The 18,362-nt window shown below is 41.7% G+C and overlaps 1 protein-coding gene across 4 annotated transcripts in view; it reads left to right on the forward strand.

The window, feature by feature from the left end:
* Window positions 1–18,362, forward strand: part of ORC1 (origin recognition complex subunit 1) — a 29,771-nt gene that overhangs the window by 2,154 nt on the left and 9,255 nt on the right. For 3 of the 4 annotated variants that reach the window (XM_038558015.1, XM_038558017.1, XM_038558016.1), the window contains 11 exons: window positions 1,904–2,007; window positions 3,829–3,928; window positions 4,551–4,678; window positions 6,495–6,673; window positions 7,842–8,160; window positions 11,924–12,293; window positions 13,592–13,696; window positions 14,468–14,663; window positions 16,853–16,950; window positions 17,558–17,659; window positions 18,090–18,261. In XM_038558015.1, the coding sequence (XP_038413943.1) occupies window positions 3,834–3,928; window positions 4,551–4,678; window positions 6,495–6,673; window positions 7,842–8,160; window positions 11,924–12,293; window positions 13,592–13,696; window positions 14,468–14,663; window positions 16,853–16,950; window positions 17,558–17,659; window positions 18,090–18,261 (1,764 nt within the window). In that variant the 5' untranslated portion in view covers window positions 1,904–2,007; window positions 3,829–3,833. The remainder of the gene's footprint in view (window positions 1–1,903; window positions 2,008–3,828; window positions 3,929–4,550; window positions 4,679–6,494; window positions 6,674–7,841; window positions 8,161–11,923; window positions 12,294–13,591; window positions 13,697–14,467; window positions 14,664–16,852; window positions 16,951–17,557; window positions 17,660–18,089; window positions 18,262–18,362) is intronic. The other variant, XM_038558018.1, reaches the window with a different exon arrangement.

The raw sequence follows: 18,362 nt of genomic DNA on the forward strand, positions 1-18,362 counted from the left end.
AGTATGATTTTTTTTTCAATTTTTATTTATTTATGATAGTCACAGAGAGAGAGAGAGAGAGAGAGAGAGAGAGGCAGAGACACAGGCAGAGGGAGAAGCAGGCTCCATGCACCGGGAGCCCGATGTGGGATTCGATCCCCGGTCTCCAGGATCGCGCCCTGGGCCAAAGGCAGGCGCCAAACCGCTGCGCCACCCAGGGATCCCTATAGTATGATTTTTTATGGTGTCTGATTTCTTTGGCTCATTGTTATTTTGTGAGATTTTCCCATGTGTACAGTTGTAGTTGGTTTGATTTCATTGCTGTATAGTGCTATGAACATTTTCGTTTGTGTCTTTTGACGGTATGTATGTTTTTATGTTGGGTATATTGTGTTGGAACTGTTGAATCGTAGGATGTACATATGTTCAGTTTACTAGATGTTGCCCATGTTTCAAAGTGGTTTTACCAATTTACACGCCTTCCAGCAGTGTATGAGGACTGACTGTTCTGTCCTTACCACACACACTTGGTACTGTCCTAAGGATTTTTATTTATTTGTTTGTTTGTTTGTTTGTTTATTTATTTTTAAAGATTTTATTTATTCATGAGAGAGACACAGAGAGAGGCAGAGACAGACAGAGGAAGAAGCAGGCTCCCTGTAGAGAGCCCCATGCGGGCCTTGATCCCAGGATCACTCCCTAAGCCAAAGGCAGATAGATGCTCAACCCCTGAGCCACCTAGGCATCCCTGTCCTAATGATTGTTAAAACCAGATTGTTTTTTCGTTCATTCATTCACCTATTTTGTGCCAAGTCCTAACTGAGGCTCTGGGAATGCAGTTATGAACAAGATAGACAAGGTTCCAAGATCTCTGCTTTTTGGAAGTTAGCATTCTAATGTAGGACATACAATAAATAAGGAAGTAATATAATGCTTATTGCTTTGATCATAGGGTGATATAAATTTTTTTTTAAATTTTTTTATTTATGATAGTCATAGAGAGAGAGAGAGAATGAGACAGAGACACAGGCAGAGGGAGAAGCAGGCTCCATGCACCGGGAGCCCGATGTGGGATTCGATCCCGGGTCTCCAGGATCGCGCCCTGGGCCAAAGGCAGGCGCCAAACCGCTGCGCCACCCAGGGATCCCTGATCATAGGGTGATATAATGGAACATGGCCCTGCGGGATAGTATAAGGTGGTGGGAGGGTAAATTTCCATTGAGTATCACTGAAGGCCTGAGAAAGTTCTATTGGGGTTGAGACTTGAGCCATCCCTGAGAAGATATGCAAGAAGAGAGAACAACAATGGTGTAATACGTCTGGGGCACCAACAACGTTGGTCTATTTGAGGTTTCGGAAAGCAGTCCTAGAACAGAGTGATAGACCAGAGTGAGGCAGGGTTTATGTCCAAATCCAATCTTCTTTCATCCAATATCCCTGCCTGTTCAGCGTAGGGTAAATCACCCACTCTTGTACATATGCGTCCATATTCTGATCTCACTGAACACAGCTCATGATCTCCTAGAAAAAAAATGTTAAATTTTATCTTGGATTGGTTTTTGAAGGAGGATACCCACTTTAGTAAGCTTAAATATCGTCCGGATTTTAAAGATTTGAGAGCATGGAGTTGATTCTCTTAGGTATACAGGAGTACCTGGTAGGTAGGTATGGTCCTGTTTACCAATTTGGGGTTTGAAAAAATGAGATGATTGTTTCAGTGTGGTCAGGTATCATAGTCAAAGTGACAAATCAAGCCATTTGTCCTACATTAGATTATTCAGGAATTGTAGAAAGTTTTCTGGGATATAACCAGTTTGCTACAAAGTACTCTCAGTGATATTCCAGTTTTATTTATTTATTTATTTTTTTAACAGCAGTGTTTAGTGAGACCTGTAATTGACTTGGACCTTTTGTTCTCTCATAGCCTATTTTGCCTGATTGCATTGTGGAAAGGTGAAAAATTCCAGGTTTACTTCTGATAGTTCGGTGTTAGATCATCCACTAAAAGAAAGGAGTATCTGTCATAAGGTGAGTTAGTGTCCTCGAACACTTTTAACTAATTTTTACCAAAAGCTTATTGGATATAATGAATCCAAATTTATTTTTTACTTGAGCACAAATCTTCTACTTGTTTTTACTCATGAATTTTGCTAGCTGTTTGTTCATTTCTGTGATGTACTTAATTAAAATTAGATTAATTTTAATACTACCATGTTGTGAACTGTATGGTACTCTTAATGTTCTTCAAAGTAATCATTTAAGCATCATCTGTAAGCTGTGTATTTACTAAGGACTTAGTATCTTTTTGTTAATTAGTTTCTTCAAAGTATACTAAAAAAATACCTTTTTTAAAAGCAGAAAATCTTATAGGTCAGAATGTTCCCAAGTAGAAAATTGGACATAATGCTACTGAACTTTAGGACAGAAGCTTGTTTAATCAGGATGTCAGTAAGCTATTAAAAATCTCTTGTTTTGGGGCAGCCCAGGTGGCTCAGCAGTTTAGCACCGCCTTCCGCCCAGGGCCTGATCCTGGAGACTCGGGATCAAGTCCCACGTCAGGCTCCCTGCATGGAGCCTGCTTCTCCCTCTGCCTGTGTCTCTGCCTCTCTCTCTCTCTCTCTCTCTCTGTCTCTCATGAATAAATAAATAAAATTTTTAAAAAAATTATCTTTCAACACAGATTGAAATTGTTAATCCGTCTATCAGTAATTTAGAGTAATTCTGTCAGATTAAAGAAAATATTTTTTAACCCCGGTTTTGTCAAATTTTAGCTCCATAAAAACAGCATTAAATTTAGAAGAAAGATTTATCTTAATTACTTAGACTTAATAGATTGTCATTATTATTAGGACTAATGGATTGCAGCTTTCTTTTTCTTTTCTTTTTTTTTAAGATTTTATTTATTCATGAGAGAGGCAGAGACATAGGCAAAGGGAGAAGCAGGCTCCCTATGGAGAGCCTGATGCAGAACTTGATCCTGGGACCCTGGGATCATGACCTGAGTCAAAGGCAGAAACTCAACACTGAGCCACCGAGGTCCCTGGATTACCGTTTTCAAATTGTAAAGAGGATTGTCAGATATGCTTGGATTTTTCATTTACATTTCTTTGTCAGTAAAAGTGTTTCTTTTTTTCCCCATATACTTTAATATAAGCATTTCTTTTTTTTTTTTTTAATATTTATTTGTTTATGATAGACACACACAGAGAGAGAGAGAGAGAGAGAGAGAGAGAGAGAGAGGCAGAGACACAGGAGGAGGGAGAAGCAGGCTCCATGCTAGGAGCCTGACGTGGGACTCGATCCAGGGACTCCAGGATCGCGCCCTGGGCCAAAGGCAGGTGCTAGGCAGGTGCTAAACTGCTGAGCCAACCAGGGATCCCCCTAATATAAGCATTTCTTTTCAGCTATTCATACTACTTATTACTAGGGCCTGTCAGCTGTAAAGGAAAATACCCCTTTCAACTGCCAGATTGGTTTTATTTTCGTCTTTAATGTAAGTGTAATGATATACTTGATAAGACCCATTGCTTTTCCCTTAAATGCCTCTTACATGTTTTTGCCTCTATTCCTTGGAATCCCTTATTTAATTTTATCTTATCAATAGCTACTTACTATCCAGTGTTCAGTTCAGAAAACCCCTGTAGGGGGGCACTGGGTGGCTCAGTGGTTGAGTGTCTGCCTTTGGCTCTGGTTGTGACCCCGGGGTCCCAGGATCGAGTCCCACATCGGGCTTCCTGCATGGAGCCTGCAGGGCAAAAGAGAAGGTTGAACTCACTGAAGGCAGGGACTGTGTGCTAGAATCCATCAGAGCATTGTCATGTTAACTCAGAGTTCGTGACTTTTATACAGGAGCCATGGCGTGCTACTCTACAAGGCTGAGGACCAGACAGACTTATTCGTGGGTTGGCAAGCCATTGTTGAATCCAAAACTACACTACCACAGCTACAAGTGAGTGACTGGACTCTGTTGGTTGTACTGGAAATAATAGCTTCTCCACACTAAACTGTTATTTGTATCCATCCTGTTCTAGTTACTACAGATGGAGAATTGAGGGACAATAAATATGGATGGATTATAAGGAGGGGTTTTATTTGATGCAAGATGATATCATAAATATAGCATTGATAGAGAAAGACATGTCAAGTTAATAAAATTTGGTATATATGATGATGCTATATTTATTTAAAGTGGGCTCTGTGTATTTCTGCATGATAACAGGGCAGGATTCGATATTGTTTCTATGTCCTCTCAGCCCTAGAGGTCTCTGAAAATTTTGATCTGTTATTGGACAGCTTTCATGCTTTGGGAAGCCTTTCTTTGTCAATAACTGAGAGGTTAGGGTTCACAGTAAGGCCTCTGGATTAATCATTCACACCAAAACAATTCATTCAACCCATTTCATTTCCTCTTGCATATTACTTTATGGGTGAATTGGTTTCCTAGTAGGAGACTTGGTTATCAGAGAGAAACTAGGAGATTTTCCAATTAGAGAGCATTTTCATCTCCCCGGAGGGTCTGAAGTCCTTGGCCCACCCTAAGTGATTTCCTAACATGTTTCTCTCCTTCCTAGAGAAATGAGTGTCAAAATAGAAGGTGGTCTGACTGAGATTCACATCCAAGTTGGACAGTTCGTGTTGATTGAAGGGGATGATGATGAAAATCCATATGTTGCTAAACTGGTTGAGTTGTTTGAAGATGGTGAGTTTGGGGCTGGAATGAAAACCATTCCTTATCATGAACAATTGGGAGCTGCAAGATTTCTGATTGCTGATTTCTCTGTTCACGGCATCATAGAGGGTGTGAGCCTTAGATTCTGGGGAGGGGGGGGAGTCATTTAAGCACTGGCTGTACCCTCATATCTAGTAAACTTCTTTACTCACTAGAGCAGTATTGGGTAAAAATGGGATGGGGGGGTTCAAGAATTTAGCTTTTCCATTATTTTTAAGAGTAGGTTAAAATGGTCAGTAAGGCAGGATTTTTGGAATGGACAAAGGATGAATTCAGGGAAAGGGGGAAGAAAAAAATAGGTGATTTACACTATAATACAGACTTGTGTTTTAATTTTAGCATGAGGAAGGTAGTGGTAAATTTTGCAAGTGTACGTTTTTTAAAGATTTAAAAAATATTTTTTAAAGATTTATTTGTGAGAGACACACAGAGAGAGGCAGAGACATAGGCAGAGGGAAAAGCAGCCTCCTGGTGGGGAGCCTGATGTGGTATTCGATCCCAGGACCCTGGGATCACGACCTGAGCTGAAGGCAGACCCTCAACCACTGAGTCACCCAGGTGCCTCACAGGTATAACTTTTACAATGGAATAAGTAAGCTGGATTGGGAAGGTATATCAGCTGATGTTCAGTTAGGAGCACAAAAACACTTTAGGTATTTTACCCATAGTGATCTGTGTATAGTGTTGAAAAGGCGAGAACAAAAGATGATATTTCCCAGAGATCAGTAAGTGCTGAAAGCCATTACTGCCCCTAATGCTGGAGGAACAAAAGGGAAGATACAGCTTGCCTGTCTGCATTCATAGTCCTTAACCAATTTTCTAAGCTTTTAACCCTTTGCAAAGCAAAGAGTGCAGAAAGGTGGGAATCGGACAGAGTTCTAAATGAAGCGCTAAGAAGGAAGATAACAATGGAAACTACACAAAAGTTTGTCTTCCAACAGCTAGAAGAGGGATGACATGATAGTAATTCCTGGGGCAGTTTGTATGCCTACAAGAAGGAACTGATAGGGTGAGTGGATAAAGATGTTTTATATCACAGAGATGGAAAGGGTATTTGACAAATATGGAGGAAAACCTCATCAAACAACATCCACCAGGGGGAGCACATCAGCACTGTGGGCTTTTGTATTTGAGGTTTAGGCCTGTGGTATAGATTTTGGAATGTTTGGATGGCTGGAGTCTTTCTCTGGAGAGAGCTGGGGAAGAGAAGAGGTGATGATGATGGTGGCACTAATGAATACTTAGGTCTAAGTGATCTAATGCTGGTACAGAGTGATGTTAATGGTATTATTGTAAAGATAAAGCTAAGAATTGTAAGCATATGTTTGTGAGAAGTAACTTCAGTGGCTGATGCTCAAATTTTTGCCAGGTTTTTTGTTTTGCTGCTTTTTGGTAGCTTCTTTATGATCACTGATTTGCAAGATTTGTTCAGTGCCTGTGATTAGAATTTTTCCTCTCAGATGCCTTTTGTAACTTCTCTGATGACTGATAGCCTCATTAGGAAGTGGAGCAAAGTGAAAAGGACATGGATGCTGGGGAGAGTCAGATTGCTGCTGGTTGGTCCTGTGACCTTTGACAAATTATCTATGTTCTCTGTAACTTGATTACTTTGCCTGTGAAAGGGAGATAGCCATAGTACCTACCTTACAGGGTTAATATAAGGATTAAAAATAATATGTTAATCACGTATTATCAGGTGCTTAGCATAGTGTCTGGCACACGAGAAGTCCTTAATAAAATGTTCTTGCATTTTCTTACACCTCTCTTTTTCACCTATGCCTCGTAGATTCTGAACCTCATTCTAAGAAACGTGCTCGAGTACAGTGGTTTATCCGATTCTGTGAAGTTCCTGTCAGTAAACGGCATTTGCTGGGACGGAAGCCTGCTGCACAGGAGATATTCTGGTATGATTACCCTGCCTGTAACAGCAACATTAATGCTGAGACCATCATTGGCCGGGTGCAGGTAGGTGATGTCTCGATACTCACTTCTATCTTGGAGCTTATTTCTGGCTGCCTCCTAAACTGCATGACCTCAAAAATATTCCTGGCTCTAACTTATGCCATGGAAATAAATTTTTTTCCTGTTTGTTGTCTCTTCTGCTTGCTACCTACTTCATCTCAATAAATATTTATTGAGAGCACTTTCCATGTGTTAGGAGCCTCCTGGAGGAAGTGACATTTAGGTTGTGACCTGAGGGATAAGCAGGAATTAGCATATGTATCTCAGTGGGAAATTATATTTAGCTGTGAATGTGGCAGGCATAAAGCATTTTAAGGCTGGATACACTTACTTAAATGAGGACTTCACCTTGAGTAGATCAGTACAAAGAGTGTTAGTTGCTAAGACCAAATTTGTATTATGGGATTTTGTGATGAATCAGGTTCTAATGAGCTGAAGGTTGAATGGAGACACTGGTTTAGAGACTAAGATACAGGTTATTTCCTGAGCTACTTCAGGCCCCCCAAATAGGGGATTATATCATGATATGAAGATGGTCCCAAGTTTAGTTTAATGGTAGAGCAGAGAGACTTAGGTCTGGCATGACCATAGTCAGATTTTTCCAGTCTATGAGCCCAGCATAACATATGCCTCAAGATAATTTGTCTCTGAGTTAAATGAGTAAAGGATTGAAAGGCAGATATAGAAGTTGAAGCAGCAAAATGGGTGGATTTAGAAAGGCAGAGAAAGAAAGGCAGGAGCATGATGGGGTGGGAAGGCTGAGCAGGACTGTGATAAGCCAAGCTCAGCTGGGAGTGATGGAAGGCCATTGGGAAGAGTACTAAGCACTCAGGAAGTAAAGTGGGGCCAGATTTTAGAAGGTACCAAAAACCAGTTTAATAATCAAATCTTGCTGTAGCAGGGAGCCATTATAGCCTTGAGCAGGGGAGCATGCTTAGAGAAGTTGTTGTGGGGAAATTTGGCATGAGTGAATAGATTGGACTGGATATCATACCCTATAGCTAAAAGCCTGGAAAGATGCTATGCCATGTCTGTGCCTCTTTAGTTTGGAAGAGTGACATTCTGGGTAAGGATGCAGATGTGAATGCTATTTAATCATAGCTCTCATGAAGCATCCCTTGGCTCATTTGGTTCTCATTTCTTCCTGTTCATCTATACTTCTTATATACAGGTAGTAGCTTTGGGCCCAGATGAGGTGATACCTATGGATCTGAAAAATGAGGAGACACTCTTTGTGAAACTATCTTGGAATGAGAAGACATTCAGACCACTATCCTCAGAATTATTTGCAGAGTTTGATAAGCTACGAGAATGCAGTCCTAGGTGCCAGAAGCCTGTGGGAGCCAAGACTAAGGCCGTAAGAAGCCCTTCTTGGACCAGAGCAGAGCATGATATCAAAAGGATTGAATCAAGGCACTCTACCTCCAAATCTCGCCCAACTCCTTCCCATCCTGCCACCCCAAGGGCAAAGAAGAGACTGGAACTCAGTGGTAAGTGTGAGATGAGTCACAGTGGGGAATATTGAGACTATAGGAATATGATAAAATATGTACTCCTGCTACAGTATCGAATTAGTGCAGCAGTGGGCCAGGTACTGAGTGGATACATGTTGAAATACACATAACATAAAATTTACCACTTTAGTCATTTTTAAGTGTACAGTTAGTGACATTGAATACATTCATGTTTTTGTACAGCCATCCCCATCATCTGAAACTGAAACTCTATAACCAATAGGTCATAACTTCCCATTTCTCCATCCCCCATCCTTGAGCAACCACCACCATTCTGGATTTGACTACTCTAGATACCTCATTTTCTTTTCTTTTCTTTTCTTTTTTTTTTAAATTTTATTCATTTATTCATGAGAGACACAGAGAGGCAGAGACAGGCAGAGGGAGAAGCAGGCTTCTTCCAGGGAGCCTGATGAGGGACTCGATCCCTGGACCTGGATCACACCCTGAGCCGAAGACAGACGCTCAACTGCTGAGCCACCCAGGCTCCCAAGATCCCTCATTTTCTTTTCCTGAATTTGACTATTTTAAGGTACCTCATTTAAGTGGAATCATACAGAACGTATCCTTTTCTGACTCATTTAAGTTGGCACAGTGTCCTCAAGGACCATCCATGTTGCGGCGTCAAAATTTCTTTTTTTAAAAAAGATTGAGGTATAACTAACGTACAGCATGTTATTAGTTTCAGGTATGTAACCTAATGAGTTGTTTATATGTATCATCATACATGTTTACAAATATTATTTTCCTGAGGTGAGAACTTTTAGGATTTACTCTCATAGCAACTTTCAGATATGCAATAACAGTATTCTTAACTATAGTTGCCACTATACCTCCACATACACTATATCCTTATGACTTATTTACTTTGTAACTGCAAGTTAGTACGTTTTGACCTCCTTCAGCCATTTCACCCACCCTGACTGGTGACTACCTATCTGTTCTCTATATCTATGAGTTTGGTTTTTTTGTTTTTTTATTTAAAATTTAGATTCCACATATAAGTGAGATCATACAGTATTTGTCTTTCTCTGATTTACTTAGTGTAATGCCCTCAAGGTCCATTCATGTTGTTGCAAATGGTAGGATTTTATTCCTTTTTTGGCTGAAAAATATTCCTCTGTGTGTGTGTGTGTGTGTGTGTATGTATCTTTATCCATTCATTCATTAACGGACACTTCATGCTGCTTCCATATTTTGGCTATTGTGTATAATGCCTGCATGGCAGTGCATCTATTTTTTCAAGTTAGTGTTTTCATTTTCGTCAGATAAGTATACAAAAGTACAATTGCCAGATTGTATTTAATTTTTTGAGGAGCCTCCATACTGTTTTCCATAGTGGTTATTACCAATTTACATTCTCACCAACAGTGCATGAAGGTTCCTTTTTTCCCATATCCTCACCAATACTTGTCTTTTTTTTTTTTTTTTTTTAAATTTTATTTATTTATTCATGAAAGACACAAATAGAGAGAGAGAGAGGCAGGCTCCATGCAGGGAGCCCGATGTGGGACTCGATCCCAGGATTCCAGGATCACGCCCCGGGCCGAAGGTGGCGCTAAACTGCTGAGCCACTCAGGCTGCCCATACCGATACTTCTAATCTGTACCACAGGGTTCTTCCCCTCCTTCCCATTTTCCATTGTTGTATTTCCCTTCTTCAAGAAGAGTTCTGGCTCCCAGGAGCAATCCTGATACACACACAGTGTATCAGTTATTTGTTTAGTAATCTTTTGGAATTTCCCAAATGTTTTACATGTTTATGTTAAGCTCCTAAGTATTCACTATATTAAGGAGCTATCAAGAATACAGATAACTTATACTTAGCCAACCTGGCACATATGCAAAGGATTCAGAAGGACTAATGACACATAACAGGATGATAATTGGTAACATCATTTAGAAATAAATGGCAGTATTTTTTGATATTTTTTAAAAAATATTTATTTGAGAGAGTGAGTGAGAGAGAGTTTGAGCCAGGTAGGGGAAGGGAGAAACAGACTCCCTGCTGAGCTGGGTGTCCAACATGGGGGCTCTATCCCAGGACCCTAGGATCGTGACCTGAACCGAAGGCAAACATTTCACTGACTGACCCAACCAGGTGCCCCTTGACTATTGATTTTGCAGAACCTTGACAGTTAGGGTAAGAAATCTGGACTTGACATAATTATATAATTAGAGGAGAGAGAATATGAAAAAATTTTTGATTTTTTTTTTTAAAGATTTTATTTATTTACTCATGAGAGACAGAGAGAGAGAGGCAGAGACACAGGCAGAGGGAGAAGCAGGCTCCACACAGGGAGCCCGATGTGGGACTCGATCCCGGGTTTCCAGGATCACGCCCTGGGCTGAAGGCAGACACTCAACCACTGAGCCACCCAGGTACCCCTGGATTGTTTTTAATAGGGGAAAATGAAGTATATGAGGGAGACCAGGACACTGGAACATTTTTATATTGATCTAGATATAAGTTACCCTCGTATTCACCACACAGGTGCTAGATAACTTCCTGCACTTTATCTGCAGCTAATCCCAACATAGCCATGGACTGTGACTAAAGTGAACATCTCTGTGCCCAGTACTTTCCTGCCTTGTTGCCTTTACTCACATCGATCTCATTTATTCTCCCTCTAGTTCCTTTTCCTCCCCTTTCATCTCTGTTGAAATCTTGCCTTTTTTCAAGGTCTATCTCAACAGCCATATTGGAACTTAGGTGCTCAAGGACACTTTTACTTCAAATTACAGGCAATTATGTGTATCATCTCCCCTGTTATACTAGAGTGTCTTATGGATGGGGACCAGGATTGAGTCTCATTCAGTGTTTGTTTTCTCCTATCACCTGGCATGTACTCTGTCATTTTTGCAGCTCCATTGATATCTGAATGAATGGCTGGGTTCCTGGTGCCTTATGGTAAGAGGGAAGCAAATCCAGGTGTGGGTCTGTGTATTCACGGAACCCATTTGATTGCCTCCAGTGATCCACCTCCTCTCTATGTTTGTGTAGATAGAATCTGACTTAGGAAGAATCTAGGTCTTATTGTTACTCAGTCGAGCCACTGATAGAAATTTTTTCAAATGCTGTTAAATGGGGCCTGAGGGCTTGCAGAATCACCTCTGGTTAAGAATCAGTCTTTTGGGAAGTTTTTACTTCAGGGAACTTCTGAACATTTATCCACAAAAGCTGATTTAACAGCTGACCTATGGTTCTAACTAGTAAAATCACCTATGGAATTTAGAAGACATGAAAAATTATGAGAGCTAGCTAGCCTGGGGAAAGAAAGCATGGAGTGATTAAAAATATGGGCAACTCATAGGGCATCTAGATGGCTCAGTCAGTTAAGTGTCTGACTCTTGATTTCAGCTCAAGTCGTGATCTCAGAGTCAGGAGATCAAGCCTTGCATCGGGCTCTGCAATAAGTATAGAACCTGCTTAAGATTCTCGCTCGCTCTGCACTCTCCCTCTGTGTGTGCACAGGTGCACTCAAAAATAATAATAATAAAGTAACTGGCCCCTAAAATACAATGAGGCAGCAAGCCTTTGAAAAAAAAGTATATATATTTATATACATGGACAGCGGTGTGTGTGTGTGTGTGTATGTATACATATACATATATATTTTTTTAACTCCTATCTTTGTAAAACTTCAGTGGATGAATTTAGCTATAATGAGATTGAGGTTGTATATTAGTGCTTATTATAAAATTCATGCATTGTCCGTGGTAATTTCTTTTGGGATTAGGTTTCCCTAGGACACCTAGCACTAGGATTTCCCAGCAGAATTCAGGGGCCTTGTTGGATTCTCCCGGAAGAAGTAAAAGAAAAGTGGCCTTATCTGAGATCACCTCACCTACTAAGAGGTCTCAGCCTGATGAACTTCATACCTTGTCTCCAGCTCTGAAAACTCCACAGAAAACTGGAGAGATTCACAGCTCATGTGCCAGGAATGACAAGAAGGCATCACCTGACTGTCAGAGAATCCTGAGAACCCGAGTCCCAGCTTTGAATACCATGGAGATTATTGAGGAAAGAACACTTAAGCCTATCTACAGGGGCTGGCCATCCTCGGTGGTGCCTTCCGTGATTCTGACACCAAAAAACATCAAAAAGAGGTGACTGGGCCTTAGCCTACCTCCCACAGAGCAAACTGAGATCTTTTATGTGATGTGCAATGTGTGGGACATGGCTGTTCAAGGTAGAACAGCAAGTCTCAGATCTGATTGTTGTGGCATCACCCAGGAACCTTTCCAAAATATAGATTTCTGAGCCTCTTCCCAGATGTACTGAATCAATTTCCAAATGTTAGGCCCAGGGATCTGCATTTGGAAATGCTCTTGGGATGATTCTGATATATTTGGCTGTCCTTTGGGGAATCACTGCTCTAGGAAATAATGTCCCAAACCTGGAATGCTTCACAGTCCTGCTGTGGCTCTTTGCCACATGTTAACACTCACTCTCTTTGTCTGTTTTTGTTCTTTTTTTTTAATTTTTAAGATTTTATTTATTTATTCATGAGAGACACACAGAGAGAGAGAGAGGCAAAAACACAGGCAGAGGGACAAGCAGGCTCCATGCAGGGAGCCCGACGTGGGACTCGATCCCGGGTCTCCAAGATCATGCCCTGGGCCGAAGTCGGCACCAAACCGCTGAGCCACCTGGGCTGCCCATGTTCTTTGTTTTTTTAAACTAGAAACCATTCTCAAATACATATAGTACAAGAAGATAATACACCTAGAACAAACTTTGCAGTTTGACACGAGACAATGTTTATAAATAATGGGCTGCACAAATAATGTCATGACCAAATAGAGATTACACATTGCCATATTTCCTGCTCAGAAACTACTCCAGTACCTGGTATATATTGGGTTTGCTTGGTAAATGCTTTGTATTGAATATATAGCTGCATTTCTGCTCACCTTGAGCCTGGACGGTAAATGCATCAATGGCTCAGAAATGAAAGAGGACGAGAAGCTCTGCCTAGCATAAGTCTGATTTCAATGATAAGCTTCAGGCAAACTTTTATCTTTTCTTTTTTTTTTTTTTAAGATATTATTTATTTATTCATGAGAGACACAGAGAGAGAGAGGCAGAGACACAGTCAGAGGGAGGAGCAGGCTCCATACAGGAAGCCTGATGCGGGACTTGATCATGGGACTCGATCCCGGAACTCCAGAGTCATGCCCTGGGCCGAAGGCAGGCGCCAAACCACTGAACCACCCAGGGATCCCCTTATCTTCGGTTTTGAGTTAGGCTTCAATTATAAACTTTTTGGCAAAGTGTGATTAATTCCTTCCAAAGTAGCTGTAAAAGAAGAGGAGCCAGTCAGGCCACTGACCACTGCTGGCGCCTGCTGCTGATTTCTAGTACCCAAAACTGTTTCTTGTAATCTTGCTGTGATATCTTGCAGGGAGGCAGAAGAACCAGAAGCTCAGGATGAAACTACCTCTACCTCGCATCGGATCCGTAGAAAAAGTTCTTTCTTGACTTTGAATCGGATTAGGCAGCAGCTTCGGTAAGACTGTTCTAAGCAGGCAGAAAATGTTTGTCACTGCCATCTATGCTATCTATCATCTCATTTCTTAAAGCCTCCTGTATTGCTTGTTTGTTATTTGCTATTCCATTAAATTTGCCTTTACTTAGTATGTGTGGGATTGTGTTAATTCATAGTTTGAAAGGAGCAGGAAATGCTGCCCTGGGTTCAGGGGGGCGTCCCAGGAGCCCTTATTTTCATACCCAGTAAGGCTGTTAGTGGAGTGCCTAAAAGCATGAACTTTGATTCTGCAACTTGGATTTAAACCTGAGCTTTGTCATACTATGTAACCTTGGAAGGGTTACTTCACTTTTCTTTTTTTTTTTTTTTTAATATTTATTTATTCATTGTGTGTGGGGGGGTGCAGGGACACAGGCAGAGGGAGAAGCAGGCTCCATGCAGGGAGCCCGACTCGGGACTCAATCCCAGGACCCCAGGATCACACCCCGGGCCGAAGGCAGGTGCCAAACTGCCGAGCCACCCAGGGATCCCTTACTTCACTTTTCTAAGCCTCAGTTTACTCTTCTATAAAATGGGAATAATAATATACAAGTCACAAGGTTGTTGAAGGAGTTAATAAGATAATAAAATTAAAGCCCTTAGCAGAGCATCACAGTAACAAGGGCCCAAGAAGCAGAGCATATCCTATATTACTTGGTTGCAGGAAAGACTATATCTCTAGTCCACAGTGACCTATTAGCGAGCTTTTTATTTAGACACTGAATATCAGAAATAATGTGTCCCACCATTCAGGTTTTTAGGTAATAGTATAAGTAACCAAGAAGAGGATGAGTTTCTGCCAGCAGCAGAGATTTCAGACTCTAGCAGTGAGGAGGAAGAGACTTCTACACCACCCCTTCGAGGGAGAACATCCAGCAGGGTGTCCAGGGACCCAAGCTCGTCCATGAAGTCATCCTTACAGACCCCCTCAAAGACACCAAAGAAAACCGTAAGGCTCTTTTAGGTTTGTTTGCAGGGAAGGATCCTTCTCTCAATTTTAAAATTGTGGTGGCTGAGGTCACACAGTAGTAACAGCTGGATTCTGAGGGCGTCTATCATGCTCAAAGTTATTCCACTTGGAATATTCATAGAGGAAAAGATCTTCGTGAACCCTAGGACTGAACATGAATTCAGTAGACAATGATTTTGAATCCGAGTTCCTTTTAAGATACAGAGCCAAATAGCCAAGAGACAGACTTCCTGAGGGAGGGATGAGACCTGGCTCCTCATCTTTGCATTCCCCACAAACCTAGCAGAGTGCTTTTTGTGTAATCAGGGGATGCAGGGGCAAGAGCACCTGGCTCCAGGGGTCCTGAGCAGACCAGGTTTGGCTACTTGACACTGACAAAGTCCAAAAGCAGAGAGACCAGTGGGGGTGAAACCAGAAAGGAGTTTATTTCAGTGAAGCCACCACGGGGAAGAGAGCAGACTAGCATCTCAAAGTCTGTCTCCGAAGTGCTGAAAACACATGTAGATGTCTACCAGAAAAATGTGGGACAAAGGTGAGTGGGTACATGCTAGTGGGCAGTAAAGTCAGGTCAGTGATTATCATGGGGCCTGACCTGCGGAGGGGAGGTCTTGCTTTTGTCAGGGTGGTGGTTATAGCTTGAGGGGTAGTTTCAGTTCCCATCAAGGGATGTGTTGCCCACATAAAGAGATAAGTTAGAAAGAAGAACTAAATCAGAAAGTATAGTCTAAGGTCAAAATGGCAGTGAAGTCCTCTTTCAAGTGCTCAGTGGGTATCAAGTCTGGAGTCCAGGGCTACTGGGCTATGTAATGTTTTTGTTGTGCCACTTGATTGACCTGAGAAATAGGAGTACTACTGAGGTGTTGGAAATGTGTTGTGTAAAGGAAGTTGGAAAAGGTAAATGGCCATCTCTTCTGCTTCCTGTGGAATTTTAGCAGAATGTTAAAAGCTATTAAAAGAGGGTCTTCCCATGTTCAAATATGTTGGAGAAATGTTTGGATTACACAGTTAAATTGGTTCATTGTCATAGGACTTCTCAAGGCCATAAATTTATTAATGTTATTGTGGCCTTCCAAGAGTCTTTGATCAGGAAACTCTTCTCATTGAATGGAGCAAATTGTTTTTAGGAAATGCCTATTTAGGAGATTTTGTCTACAGCTGATCTCCATCTTTCCATATCAAGAAAAAGGTGATTGTGCTTGGGCTGAAGTCAAAAAAGACCTCCAGGGAAGGAAGTCAAATACTTCACCTTTGGATTAGAGGTAGTCTTAACCTGGGGTTTCTCATTATGCAAACAGCCCACAAGGTTCTGATTGCGTCTGCTGGGTCCTACCCAGAAAAGGGATATTAGAGTGTGAAGGCATCTTTAGCATAATAAAAAAGTCAGAAGTCCACCAAGGTTTTTTTTTGGGGGGGGGGGGGCGGGAACCAAGGTTTTTTTTTTACTTTCTCAGCGAGGTTTTGGTACTCCTTTCTTATTACCTCCAAGTTAATGGTTGTAAAAGTGTTAGGATCTAAGCACTTTCTGCCTGAGTAAGAGTTGGAGAGATTGTTCCTACTTCACTGCCTGGTGGAAATCAGAGGGTGGATAAGGGAAAGGCCTCCTTGGAAGGGAGTGCTTTGTGGGAAGACCAAGAAGGTACCGTAGGAGACCTGTGCGCTGCCAGTAGCAAGGAAGAAAAGAGAGTAGGGCTGTTAGCCTACACTGAACAGTGACCTGGGGGTTTGGAGTTGAAAAATCTGGTGAAGTCTCTACCAGTCTGGATTATGGAAGTCCTGAACTAAAGTTTGACCATATTTTCAAATGAGTCTAAAGGAGAAACATAGGACTCAAAAACTAGGTTTATACCTCCTACCTTACTGTGTATAGGACAGAGTAATTAGGATTTCTTAATCATTTCTTGTCTTTCAGGAAAATGTTACTTTTAAATAGTATTTCATTCTTTACTCAGATTGACATGTTTTTCAAATTCCGATATTGTGTATAAATGAGAAAAAAGAAATTGTGTTTGGCCTGTGAACAGCATACCTAATGTGAGAGAGAAAGGGACTAAGAGATCCACCACTTCTCCTGCCATATTATCATGAATCAGAGTTGCTGATTTGTCCTAAATGGTGTTTTTGCTTTGGGTTTTTTCCTTCTGAAATATGTTCTCTTTTTTTGACTACAGCCCAAGCCTCATACGCCACGTCATGCCACTCCCCAGATCCGCAGCCGAAACCTGGCTGCCCAGGAGCCAGCCAGTGTGCTGGAGGAGGCCCGGCTGAGGTGACACTGCTCGTGGGCCCCTTTTAGATAGGCAGAAATGGGTCTCTGCTTTCATTCACGTCAAACAAGTAATTTGTAGTCATTCGTATACGTCATGAAGGTAGAGAGTAAAATGAATATGTGTGTTTAGAGAGAAGAAACCTTTAAAGCGTTGTCTGAGTGGGATAGTGGGGACATGTTTTCGAAGGAGTAACCTTCCAGACTACTGCCACCATTTGCTCAATGATAGAAGGTGGCCGGTGAGTCAGAACACCGCTTCTCCATGATGGCACCCTTTAGACCTATGCGGGAACTTTCTCAGAATATATAAGCCATGATCCTCCCAGCAAACAAGTAAATCAGAATCCCTTGTGGGATAAGGTCCACTATAATTTAGGAAAGCTCCCTGGGTAACATGTACCCTTGGTTAGAACCTATCAGTTGAGTAATTTGGGTGGAGAAAGGGCTTATGAGGCCAAATGTAGAGATTTGAGAATGAAGGCATTCCTGTGGATTTATGATTGAAGTTTCATATAGAGACTACACAATAAAATAAGCCATTTGTTACCAAGGAGATGGTGAAATGTTTCTGATATCTTCATTTTCCCTTATGTGCCACGGATCATAGGCTGCATGTTTCTGCTGTACCTGAGTCTCTTCCCTGTCGGGAACAGGAATTCCAAAACATCTACAACTTTGTGGAAAGCAAACTCCTTGACCATACAGGAGGGTGAGTCATGCTGAGGCAGACGGGACGATCTGGGGAGAAGGCCCCTGCTAGCATACTACCTCAGGTGTCACAGTTTAACCAACTGGTCTTTCCCCAGTGTCAGGAGAACAGGCAAAATTGTTACTGAAGCCTGAAGGCTTCTAGAGCAGTTTTTGTCAAACTAGTTCTCTAGGAGGAAAAATTCTGTTTTTCAGAGAAAATGAAACTGGTCTTCTTTGCATACAGTATTGCTTGTGTAGAAGGAATGATTCTATGACAAGACATGGTCATGTCTTGCTCTGACTAGCCTCCAAGGATGGCTTACTACCTCCACCTCCACATATCAGGGGTCTGGGCCCTTCCTTTGGCACACGTCCCCACACCTCTCACTGGTGCTACTGTGAGGCAGCCGGCACAGACTTAGCCCACAGGTCTTCCCTTCTTGCCATAGGTGCATGTACATCTCTGGGGTCCCCGGGACAGGGAAAACTGCCACTGTTCACGAGGTGATACGCTGCCTGCAGCAGGCAGCCAAGGCAAATGATGTTCCTCCCTTTCAATACATCGAGGTCAATGGCATGAAATTGACAGAGCCACATCAAGTCTATGTGCAAATCTTACAGGTGAGTAAAGCTATTTGAATTTTTTAGAAAATATAGCAGGGAGCCTGTTTGTCCCTCTGCCTGTGTCTCTGCCTCTCTCTCTGTGTGTCTCTCATGAATAA

Source organism: Canis lupus, chromosome 15 (genome assembly GCF_011100685.1).
Source record: "Canis lupus familiaris isolate Mischka breed German Shepherd chromosome 15, alternate assembly UU_Cfam_GSD_1.0, whole genome shotgun sequence".
Lineage (NCBI taxonomy): Eukaryota > Metazoa > Chordata > Mammalia > Carnivora > Canidae > Canis > Canis lupus.